At 37.8% G+C, this 13094-nt stretch overlaps 1 protein-coding gene across 3 annotated transcripts in view; it reads right to left on the bottom strand.

Moving 5' to 3' along the window:
- The window catches only part of PDSS2 (decaprenyl diphosphate synthase subunit 2), a 229263-nt gene that overhangs the window by 34699 nt on the left and 181470 nt on the right, over window positions 1–13094 (bottom strand). For 2 of the 3 annotated variants that reach the window (XM_053664879.1, XM_037159022.2), the window contains 2 exons: window positions 12289–12462; window positions 11186–11317 (listed from right to left, as the gene is read on the bottom strand). In XM_053664879.1, coding sequence (XP_053520854.1) covers window positions 11186–11317; window positions 12289–12462 — 306 coding nt within the window. Of the gene's footprint in view, window positions 1–9151; window positions 10307–11185; window positions 11318–12288; window positions 12463–13094 lie in introns of those variants that run through there. The other variant, XM_053664880.1, reaches the window with a different exon arrangement.

Below are 13094 nucleotides of genomic sequence, written 5' to 3'. Positions count from 1 at the left end.
AGGTTGAAAGTGGAATTGGGTTGTTTCCTCCAGGGGCCAAGTCCCAAGGTGATGGCCACCTGGTACACCTCAAGCACACCAAACTTACACCAGCTTTTCTCCTCCACTTTTCTATTTTCTTAATGGTAAAATTCTACCTGTTATGCAAGTTCAAAGTCCTGGTTTTGGCCTCTCACAGCCTCTCTCCAATATACACCTGCCAGCTTCTCCCTAACATACCACTTTTCAGGTCCTATACATTTTCTCTCTGAAATTAGTTTAACCCTAACCGCCTTACCTTCCCATTCTAGTTGCCAACACTGTAATTGGGACTTCCCCCTGTACTTACTAACAGGTTCCCCCAAACCTCCTGCCTGATCTCCTCTCTAGTGTCTCCTTGTTCCTTTCACCTTCTGGGAGGTGCTCAGGTACACCTCCCTAAAACACATTTCAGACTTTGACAGCATATGGCTCATTTAAATAGCTGCTCTTTGATTTCTGTATCAAGTTCATTTTCCACAGGCAAACATCCCAAAGTGTTTATGTAAATTGAGGTAAAATTCATATAACATACAATTCATAATTTTAACCATTTCCAAGGACACAACTCCGTGGCATTTAGAACATCTGCAATGCCGTGCAGCCATCGCTACCACCTAGTTCTAGAGCAGCTGTCACGCGGCAGCAGGTATCGGCACTTCACTCCTTTCTACTGCAGATCAGCAGTCAACTATGGATATACCATATTTTGTTTATCCATTCACCATTTGGTGAACAATGGGTTGTTTCCCTTCTTGGCTATTGTAAATAGTGCCAATCTGAACATTCATGTACATGTTTTTGTTCAAACTGAAGCCTTTACATATACTAAAGGCTTTTGTACTATTTTAGATCAACTTTTCATCTGTTCCTATACTGCCCCATGTTTTTCAGATTCCATCCAAATGATAACACTTTTTTTTCTTTGAAGGCACTGAACACTTGTCCACTGCATCCCGTTTTGGGGGCTTCCATTGCCTTGGAAGCGAGCCCCTCAATTCCATCTTTGCTGTCAAGATCTTCAGGGACCATCTCAGACAGCACCTACTTCACAAATCCTTTCTTGACTTTTCCAACTCATTATGAACTTCCCTTCCTCTGAGCTCCAGATGGCATCACTTACAATCTTCTTCATATTTGTGTGTTTCTCGTATCCCTTCTTACAGAGGCCACAGAAAACCGTTAGGGCGTTTAGTGCTATTCTGTAGTGAAGCACTTTGTTTCCTTCAGTGCAACAGAAAACCTTAAGAAAAGTTTTAATTTAGGTGATATCTAGAACCAGTTCATAGTCTTTATGGTTTTATATACAGTCTTTTCAGATGCCCACACTGTACACACTGTATGGTAGAGGATGTCGTCAATATTATTCCATTTGAAATAGCTCAAAACAACTTAGTAATTGGAAGAATGGCACACGGCATCTATGAGGCCTCTCTGAATACGCATTTTCACTTTTGTTTATGAAGATGCGTGTGTGATGTTCATGCACACCAGCCCTGCCTCGAAATCTTTGTTTCACCTTTTACATAGGAATAGTAGGATATCTAGGGACAAGTGAGTCACAGGTTCACACTGGTAATATGTGGTTCACTTAAGGTATTTTATGGCTGGTTATGACAGTGTCAGGATGTCACAAGCTTAAGTGACATTTCAGTACTTTCAGAAATAACCAAGAAAATATAATCATAATTCTTATTTCTTCAGGTGACTTACAATGGTAGCAGAAAACTAGAAGGATCATTAAAAATAAAGCTGCTGACCTGCAATAGCCTCTGGACTTCCTGAGAGAGTCAGAGCTCTGTGGTTCTCTTAAAGATTCTACTTTCTTTTATTAGGAATCAAATGATAACTGAGTGATGACTTTACCTCCCTAGGGTGAATCACTCATTCACTATCAGTACTTTTACCAGATCATTATTTTTCAGCAGCTACAAATTTAAATTTAAAATGAAGGTAGGGAGAAACGAGTTGAATTTAGTATAGAGACATTGCTCAACAAATATTTTTTAGCTACTGCCGGTCTGGCCTGGTGCCCTAGACCACCTATTGTGAAAAGGTGCAGTGTGTGTGTGCCCCTGGCTGTGTTGGAAGAAGACTATCTAATCTTAAGATTGTGGTGGGAAAGAGGGAGTTGCAGAGGAGGTAGGAGGGCCCAATATGAGAAATTCCAGAGGTGCTCTTTCCTGGCTTCACAATGTTGAAGAGTAACTAAGTGTATGTGATCTTTTCCTCCCTTCCTTGTCTACTCATTAATTCTCCCTTTCCCCAAGCAGGAAATCAAAAGAGTAAATGGGACACAAACCTGTCTGAGCAGACTGGGGAAGTAATTTCATGTGTGATAATAAAAATCATAGGTAACTACTTCTGTCATTGGGAACAAGACTTTTCTGTTTCAGTGTCAAAACTAGTCTTAGGTTTCTAATAGATATAAATATTTTTCTTATGATGTATCTCTTGCCTAAGAGACCTCTTTCTTACATTTATTTAAGAGTTGAAAGGGACATTAGACATAATGTAGTTCAAATGCCATCATTTTACAGAAAATAATAAAAAAGATGTGAAAGGATGCGATTCAGGTTACACAGATATGAGCAGAGCCCAAACTAAAATCCAGGTCTTCCCAACCCTGGTCCTCTACAGGCCATTTGTACTATACCAACTCAGATCTTTCTAATTAACAAAACAGGGCTGCCATTGAATATAGCTCACCCTGTGAAGACCACATCACACATACTTTTTGATAAATATTAATTGAATGACTACTCCAAGTAAGTTACTATGCCAGGTATTGTGGGTAATTCAAAGGTGAATTCACTATAATCTTTAAGGATCTTGCAATAAAATTCAAAACCTGGGGGAGGAAAAGATCACCAAAATGCATAGGAGGTTAATCTCATGAAAATCGGAAAAAGAGCACGAGAAAGAAACAATTTCTGGATTAATAAGGAACTTCCTTGAGATTTAGGATGGAATGTTTTCATAACACTTTCTCAAGTGTTAATGAAAATTGTGCCTCCTTTCATGACCTTGAATACTTCCTTTCAGCCCCTTTTTGCCTGTAAGGTTTCTTTTGAGAAACCAACTGATAGTCTTATGGGAACTCTTTTGTAGGTAACTCTCTCCTCTTCTTTTGATGCTTTTAAGACTCCTTATCTCTAGACTCCTTATCTATCTAGATTAGATAATCTCTAATCTGGGGAAATTTAATTATGATATATCCTGGTGTTTTCCTCCTTGGGTCCAATATTTTTTGGACCCTGCACTTCCTGGATTTCTATGTGTATTTCCTTCACTACACTGGGGAAGTTTTCATTCATTATTTTTTCAAATAAATTTTTAATCTCTTGCTCTTCCTCTCTCTTCTCCTTCTAGCATTTCTATGATTTGAATGTTGGGATGTTTAAAGTTGTCCCAGAGGTTCCTAAATCTCTCCTCACTTTTTTGAATTCTTGTTTCTTCATTCTGTTCCAGTTGACTGTTTATTTCTTCCTTCTGTTCCAAATCATTGATTTGAGTCCTGGTTTCCTTCCCTTCACTATTGGTTCCCTGTATATTTTGCCATGAAAGGCAAAGACTTACATCCAAAATTACTCTATCCAGCAAAGTTATCACTTAGAATGGAAGGGCAAATAAAATGCTTCTCAGATAAAGTAAAGGAGTTCATCATCACCAGGCCCATATTACATGAAATGTTAAAGGGACTTACCTAAGAAAAAGATCAAAACTGTGAACATTAAAATGACAACGAACTCACAACTATCAACAACTGAACCTAAACGCAAAACAAAAACAAAAACAAACTAAGCAAACAACTAGCACAGGAACAGAACACGGAAATGGAGGTCATATGGAGGGTTATCAGTGGGGAGCAAGAAGGGGGAGAATGGGGAAAATCTACAGAGAATAAGTATAATTGGTAGGTTCAAAACAGACAGGGGGAGGGTAAAAATAGTATAGGAAATGGAAAATCCAAAGAACTTATATGTAAGACCCATGGACATGAACTAGGGAGGAGAAATGCTGCAGCAGGGATGCTGGACAGAGGGGGATAAAGAGGAGGAAAAAATGGGACAACTATAATACCATAATCAATAAAATATACTTAAAAATTGTGTCTCCTAACTCATTCACAGAGCAAGATCATTATCTTTAGAGCTTTATATAAAATGAATATTATAATTAGATGATTAAAATAAACTCATTAGGACTCTTTAATCTGAAAAATGTTGTCATATGCATGACAGAAACTAACATTTATTTGCTTTAGATGAATTCATCTTCTGTTCATCAGTCACCCTGTTTATGACTCAGATATGTAGATATAAGAAGGGCATAAAGTCAGTGGTTACACATAGATGATTTAGAAAGGATATCCCTTTGACTCTAAATCAAGTTGGGGATAATGACTTGGGAATATTTCACCAGCTGTTTAGGAAATCCTGGACTCGCATGTTGTCTATAGTTATAATGTAGTATACTTGCACAGAAACTGAGAGTCAAATATGTCCCTTTTCTGTGAAGCTTCTTTAAAATTCATATGTATGCTATTCTTACATGTGCATGCATACATGTAAATAGCTGGTAGAAAGAGTTTGTAGCTGTGGATTTCCAACCAAAATGTAAAGCTGCAATGTACTCCAATGTAATCCAATTAGAGTTATTAACACCATTTGTACATACATTTTCAGTTCGGCTGTTGAAAAACATACAAATACACCCTAGTAATACAATATTTGTAGTTGTGTGATGTTTCATTGTATAATACCTCATTTAATCATTTTCCATATTGAAATGGATCAATTTTTTTTCTTTCTTTTAGAATTAGTATTTTACTACACATTTTAACATGTAAGTCTGCCCACATCTTTGATATTTTTCTTGGTATAAATGACTAGAACTAAAACTACTGTAGTAAGGCATATAAAATTTTAAACTAAAAGTTTTAAAAGAAAACCAAATATAGGTACATTACTTAAAAAGCCAAATAACACAAGACTTTTAACAACACATCGCAGCACTCTCCAGACCACGTCTGTTCCATGTCCCACTCTTTAACTATTTTTTCTGCTGTTAATCTTCCCACATTATTTTGCCATGATTATTAAATTTTAGATATAATCTATTGATCCTACCATGAAAGAAACAGAATCTAAGTTGACCCCAAATAGCCAAAACAATATTGATAAAGAAAAACAGACTTCCAGCCAAGATGGAGGTATACGTAGATACACTTTGCCTCCTTGCACAACCAAAAGAAGGACAACAAGTTTAAAAACAAAAAATAACCAGAACTGCCAGAAAATTGAATTTTCTGGTTAGCAGTGGGGAGGGGGAGGGGGAATAATGGGAGGAAAGTTACAGAGATTAAGAAGCATAAATGGTAGGTACAAAATAGACAGGGGAAGGTTAAGAACAGTATGGGAAATAGAGAAGGCAAAGAACTTACATGTATGACCCAGGGACATGAACTAAGGCAGAAGAATGATGGTGGGAGGGGGTACAGGATGGAGGGGAAAAGGAAAGAAAAAAATGGGACAACTGTAATAGCACAATAAAAAATATATACTAAAAATAGAAAAAAATCTAAAATATTTAAAAACAATTACATTTCTTTTTTTTCCAAATAATTATATTTCTTATATGACCAAAATACATCCTTTTTTCCTAGCCTCTCTGCATTACATTTTTTGGGTTTAAATTAATATATGATATTTTCATTTTATACTACATAAGTATTCTTTTCTAGGCCATGTAGAGTGCTGATTACATTTCTTTTCTTATACATGAAAATTCTTTCACTATAGCTCATAATTGCCTCATTTTATCCTGCATGTTTAGTGTGGCTGTCTTAAGATGTGGGTCCTAAGTTCTTGGAAAGTCTTCCCATTGATAGATGAGGTTACAGTCCCCCCCTTGATTTGACAGGAGACCATGGAAACGACTGTTTGACTTGGAAGGTTGGTCATAAGATATGATGAAGTCTCTTTTGTTGGCTGAATCACTTGTGTTTGAAGTTCTGATCTGGCAAGTAAGAAGTCTGACTACTCTGACACTGCCATGCCCTGAGAAAGCCAGCTACATGGAGGGGCCCTGTGTCAGCACTCTGGCTGGTCAGCAGCCTGGTTTTCTTGGAATTCCAGCCCAGGTGCCAGGTGTGAGTGGAGCCTCCAAATGACTCCAGGACCCCGCATTATTGAGTCACTTCCAGCCACCAGGCCTTTCTAGCTGAGGCCCCAGAAGTCATGGAGCAGTCATCCCCTCTGTGCACTGTCAAAATTCCTGACCCACAGAATCCAGGAAAATATTAAAATGATGATTTGAAGCAGGTAAGTTTTGACGCAATTTGTTTTGCAGTAATGGTAACAAGAACACTCACTTTTCTATGTGCCTTTCATTAATTTGTCCCTAAATTCTCAGTATAGTCAAGTTCATTAGGTGGTAACCAATACCATTTTTTTCCCTTGGAGGTAGTTCTCCTGGAGATCTCTGTCCTCTTGTCCCAACCTAGACTGGATGCATAGCCATCAGCCTAGGACTTGCTTGGACGAGAAACAGTGTAGCGCGTTACTGAAAGACGCTGGGCCACCCAGGTTGGAATCCGGGCTCTACCATGGGCTTGCTGGGCACAAGTCAGTTAATGTCTCTGTGCCCCAAGTTTCTCATTAGAACCGTTCTTGGCACATGGCAAATCTCCTACTGCTGGCAATACTGTCGTAGTTTATTATTCTTCCCTTTGCCTTACACATCTGTCTGATCTCCTATTTCCTAAGTTCCCTGTCTTGCTTTTCTTGCTTGGTTTCTCTCTTGCCTTGACAGAATACTTCACTTGCTCTTTGAAAAAAGATGCTTGGAAGGGAAGATTTTTTGAGACCTTATTTATCTGTTTTAAATGGACTTTATTTAACATTACACTTGATAACATGACTGGCATAAAATTCTGAGTTGGAAACAATTTTCTCTTGAAATGTTGAAGTAAATTCCATTGTCTTGAACCTTTCATTGCCACTACTAAGGCCATTCCGATTCCCAATCCTTTGCAGGCAGGGTTTTCTTTTTCTTTCTGTAAGTATTAGGAGCTCTTCTTTATCCCCACTGTTTCAAAATCTGATAATGATGTGATTTGGTGTGGGTCTTTTTTAATTTTATTTTTTATTTAGGAGAGAGGGGAGGGGAAGGAGAACGAGAGGGAGTGAAACACTGAAGTGAGAGAGAAATATCGATCAGCCACATTCTGTATGTGCCCTGACTTGGAACCAAGCCTGCAACCCAGGCATGTACCCTGACCTGGATTTGAACCAGCAACCTTTTGGTTCGTAGGACAACACCCAACCAACTGAGCCACACTGGCCAGGGCTCTGTGTGGGTCCTTTAAAGTTCATTATTTAGGCACCATTTCAAGCTGGAGACTTGGATCCTTCAATTCTTATAATTTTTCTTTTCTTTAAAAAAATTCATTGTTAATTTTCTCACCTGTACTTTACTATTCTCTTTCTGGGATTCATAATAGATACAGGATCTTTTGCATTGGTCTTCTAATTTTCTTATCTTTTCTATTATCTTTCATACAAATTTCTGGAATATGTTCTCATTTATATCTTCCATTTTTAAAAATTCTGCTTTCATATTTTTATATTTTATAATTCTGATTTGTAATTCCTGGATTGTCCTTTTATAAATATATCACCTGCTCTTATTTCATGGACTTAACATCTTATGTCCCTGAGTATATTACAGTACTTTTGAAAAATGTCTTTTTTTCCATTGCACTATTTCTTCTAAGTTCCCTCTTTTATCTGTTTGCTTTTGACCCACTCTTTATGGCAGAGGCTTCACCCAAATGCCCAGTGGTCTTCTAGTCCCTGTCGTCGCACTGCGTTTGGATACTTTGAGGCTTGCCACCTGGTGGTCCTCCCTGACGGAGGGCTGGTCAAGAAGAAGGCATGTTTACTGGGGGAGCCTCACTCCTCCACACTTGTAGGTCTTTTTGCCTGGGTTTGAGTTTCCCCAGAAAGGGATTCTGTGGTTTTCTACCTGGTGAATTTGAGGGATTTTAAGATGGCTGATAGCATTTTGAGAGCTAATAAGGGAGGAGGGGTAGAAGAGCAAGGGTCTTATCTTTCTGAGTACAGATTATCACTCAGGATTTCCCTGTTGTACACACAGTGGCTGCCCCCACTCTCAGACGGCCTGGATCCCCATGTCCATTCCAGTTCAATTCAATGGGTCAGAACCATGAAGCTAAATGAATTCCATGAAGCTTTGGGTAAAAGGGCAAGAATTTTGTACCAGAGTTTCTGGATACAAAACTCTGAAAAGTTTCCTTTTGTCACCGACAACTGCTTCCTGCCTCCAAAAGTGGGAAATTTAGTCTACTGAAGCCCTTGTACCTCTCCCATTTAGCCATGTTGTTTTCCTCCTACCATAATGCCTCAGAACTTGAGTATTCAGAATTCAAGTTTACTTTTTAAGTATATTTTTTGATTATGCTATTGCAGTTATCAATTTTTTTCTCCCTTTTATCCCCCCCTCTGCCCTGCACTCCCCACCCTCCAGCACCCCCCCCACCACTACCCAGTATTAGATCATGTCCATAGGTTTTACATATAATTTCTTTGGCTTTTCTATTTTCTATACTATTCCTAACCTCCCCCTGCCTATTTTATGCCTACCAATTATGCTTCCTACTCCCTATACTCTGCCCCCATTCTCCCCCTTCCCTCTCCCCACTGATAACCCTCCATGTGATCTCCAATTCTGTGATTTGTTCCTGTTCTAGTTGTTAAAATATAACCCAATGCGCTGATAGACAGACCTCCTGGAATTCTGCAGCTTGAGCTAGTCTACAGATGGAAAATTGCCGTCAGTTAAAGGGTGGTACTATTATCATAGCCCAATTTTTGAAAGTCTTTAGGGAAAAAAATCCTTAGTTAATTAGTATGCACCATAGGTAGTAGATTTGTGTTGCAGTATTTGAAGAACTCATATAAAAACAAAACACAGTATTGCAGTTTCTAACCTTTTTTAAAGTATATTTTATTGATTATGCTATTACAGTTGTCCCAGTTTTCCCCCCATTAACCCCCTCTGCTTGGTACCCCCTTCCCTCTAGTAACCCCCACCCTTTAGCTCATGTCCATGGGTCTGGCTTCCCCATTTCCTATGCTATTCTTAACTTCTCCTTGTCTATTTCGATCCTACCGATTATGTTTCTTAATCCCTGAACCATTTCCCCATTCTCTCCGTCTTCCTCCCCACTGATGATAACCCTCCAAATGATCTCCATACCTACGATTCTGTTCCTGTTCTAGTCGTTTGCTTATTTTTTTGGTAAGATTCAGTTGTTGATAGTTGTGAAATTGCCTTTTTTAACATTCATAGTTTTGCTATCCTTTTTCTTAAATACGTCCCTTTAGCATTTCCTGTAATAATGCCTTGGTGGTGATGAACTCCTTTATCTTTACCTTCTCTGGGAAGCACTTTATCTGCCCTCCCATTCTAAATGATAGCTTTGCTGGATGGAATAATCTAGGTTGTAAGTCCTTGCCTTTCATGACTTTGAATACTTCTTGCCAGCCCCTTCTTGCCTGCAAAGTTTCTTTTGAGAAATCAGCTGACTGTCTTATTGGAACTCCTTTGTAGGTAACTATTTGGTTTTCTCTGGCTGCTATTAAGGATCTCTCTTTATCTTTAACCTTTGGCATTTTTATTATGATGTGTCTTGGTGTGGTCCTCTTTGGGCCCAATTGGTTTGGGACTCTGTACTTCTTGAACTTGTGTGTCTAGTTCATTCTCCAAATTAGGAAAGTTTTCTTTCACTGTTTTTTCAAATAAGTTTTCAATTTCTTGCTCTTTTTCTTCTCCTTTTGGCGCCCCATGATTCAGATGTTGGCATGTTTGGAGATGTCCCAGAAGTTCCTCAGTCTATCCTCGTTATTTTGAATTCTTGTTTCTTATTTTTGTTCTAGTTGAATGTTTATCTCTTCCTTATATTCCAAATTGTTGGTTTGTATCCCAGCTTCCTTCCTTTCTCTCTTGGTTTCCTGTGACTTATTCTTTATTTCTCTTAGTGTGACCTTCATTTCTTTCTTTGTTATTTTGCTATACTCAGGGAATTCTCTGAGCATCCTGATAACCAGTGTTTTGAGCTGTGCATCTGACAGACTGGCAATCTCCATTTCACTTAGTTCTTTTTCTGTTCTTTCATTTGGGCCATTCTTTGTCTCCTCAATTTAGCAGCCTCCTGTGTATTAGGTAGAACAGTTTTTATTTCTTGCTGTAGTAACATGGCCTGTGTAGAAAAGGCACCTGTAAGTTGAGTGGGGAGGAGTCTTAGCTAATTGCCAGGGTGGGGCAACCCGCTTCACCACTTTGTGGCTGTGTGAGGAGGGTTCTAAGAGGGGACAATGCTGTTGCCTCGCTTCTGGCAGTTTGCCTGAAGTTTGCTCTGTTTTCAGTCACTTCATCCCCTTCTCATGTGCACTCACGAGTACCCTATTTGCTGCTGCCCTGATGTTGAATCCCAGAGTGGGTAGGTTTGCGTGGGTTCTAATACCGAGCTGGCCCTTTAAGTTGCAAAAATCCAGCAGTTGTTCCACCGCCCCAACCCCCTCCTTGGTTTTTACAGCCAGAAGTAATGGGGATCTGTCTTCCTGGTCCTGGAACCCTGGGCTGTGTAGTCTGGCCTAGGGCTGGGATTATGTGCTCCTAAAGGTAACCCTCTCAACTGTTCACCCACTGCCACTTGCACCTTTTCGCACTGTACCACCTCACCACCTATCCTTGTGACTCCACCCTTTCTACCTGTCTGGATAAATGTGTCTTCTTCAAATTCTTGGCTGTTGGACTTCCAGACATCTCAATTTTCTGAAGGTTCTATGTGTTATTATTTTTAAGATCTGGTTATAATTTTTTCTATGTTTGTATAAGTAGGTGAAATGTGTCTACCTACTCCTCCAATGTTGACCGCAAGTTCACAGTTTCTAACTTTAAGCTAAAATTTTACATCTTAAAGTATAGGTTATAAGGTAAGACTTTTACCTCTTATATGAATAACCTTGAACATGGCTGATCTATATATGGTTGATGCCTTAGATTATCATAAAATACAAACTGTGTTCTAAAATCAACTAATGCAATCGGTATCTAAAATAGGAGTAATTTCATTTACCTCTCCAATCTGCTTAATCCACAAATCTCTTCCAAGAAACTCCTGATGTAAGACTACAGGAGCTGAGTTCAGGTTAAAAGTCATGGAGTCACCGGTCTTTTCTTTAATAAAAGGCTGGAGATCAGAATTTATCTAGAAGATGTAGTCAAAAGAGTTAAATCAAGAAATGCATATATACTAGTATGCTTTAGTCATATACAGAAAGCATTAGATAATATAGTGAAAAGTGAAGCTTAAGGAATACAGGTTTCAGATATACTTTAATAAGCCAACTAATAGTTTATATAATTATCGATAATCTTTAAAATCATTTTCCCCTAACACATTTCTTTTTATTTGGCAGAAGCCTCTATTTTACTTTACATTTAAGGTAAGGATTTACAAAAAGATGTAATAAATGTAGTTGCTTAGTAAACTAACCTAAGATTTAATATGTAAAAAAATTACCTGGAGATATTACATAGATATGTATATATTTTCCCCTCTTCTGAGCTATTAAGGTAACACCTAAGGTGTTACCTTAGGTGTATACATATACACCTATGTGTATATGTATACACATATATGTATATATAAACACATACATACATACATATACAATGGGATTTTACAATTATATATACATAGAGACAACAATACAACAGTTAATCTTGGGATATTTTATATTTTAACATGCCCATTCAAAAGAATCAGTTGTTAGAATTAAAGCTTTCAATTTTATTCAGTATATTTCCAAATTTTATTAACTTTCCACAATTTGTTTTACATAAAGAACTATAAGTGAACTGTAACAAAAATGAAAATACTCTTCCATTCTATAAATGGCAACATTACATGTTATTTAATAATTGCAAGAGTTCTTTCTAAAACCCTTTCAGGTGGGAAGAAAAGACGAACATCACAAATAAGGTTAAAGTAAGCTGTAGCCTTCTATCAAAGTTACACAGTATTCACCAATCATACTTTTTATAACCACTGTCTATAGATTTTTAAATAAACAATAAACATATTTTTAAACATAGAAGATTATTAAGTAACCAAAGGTTTTTTATGCATCATTTTAGCTGCTTAAGAACTGAAAAGGAGAAAGGGCGTGCAAATACCTTATGACTCATGGCCATGTGCTTCCCATACTGGAATGCCATGTCCTGAACCTCAGCATCATGCTTTGCTAATTCCATTGCTGCCTGGCAGCTCTTTGCTAATAAGACACCATGGGAGAGAAAAGTCTGCTCCTTCCAAGTTGATATTCCAATGTCATTTGTGATGTAGTCTTCCTAATTAATGCAACAAAAATCAAGAACAAAAAGGCAATGTGAGTAATTTGTTTTTGTTTTTAAAGAGTTAAAATGTAAACTATTCAAAACACTCAGGTTGCTGCAACAAGACAGGACCAAGAGACTGCTGAACCTACCTAAAAAGAACTAAGGGGGTCAGAACTGCCTTTTTTTAGGCTAAGGGGAAAAATTTTTTTTTAAATGCTGAAGCAAATTTTATTTTCAGCGAGGGAACTTCTACGAAAGTATATTTATAGAATAAAGCAAAATTAGAAATGTGGATGTCTAACTTCCTATCTTATTCACAACAGTTCTTAAGTGCTATATTCTAAAATAGAAGAATCCTGTTGCCGTTAACTTATGTGAAAATGTCAAAGGCATAATGAAGGAACTGCATTCTTTTGTAAACAGTTAAATAGAAAAATGAGAGAGGAGGCAACCCATCATAAAGGAGTATGATTAGATTACTCACCAAACTTTATTCCCACAAGAAGAAACCAGGTGACAAGAGAGGATACAACTGTAGCTTATTTAATTTCATCTTTTTTAAATTATGAAAATCACTGTAGTATGTGTAAGTATACACACACTTACTGGCTCTATTCAAGTGAATCCAATAAAAATATAATGTA

This window comes from Artibeus jamaicensis, unplaced genomic scaffold, assembly GCF_021234435.1.
Source record: "Artibeus jamaicensis isolate MK-2021 breed Jamaican fruit bat unplaced genomic scaffold, CSHL_Jam_final contig_387, whole genome shotgun sequence".
NCBI classification, from domain to species: domain Eukaryota; kingdom Metazoa; phylum Chordata; class Mammalia; order Chiroptera; family Phyllostomidae; genus Artibeus; species Artibeus jamaicensis.
This window is presented reverse-complemented; position numbering and strand designations above follow the sequence as displayed.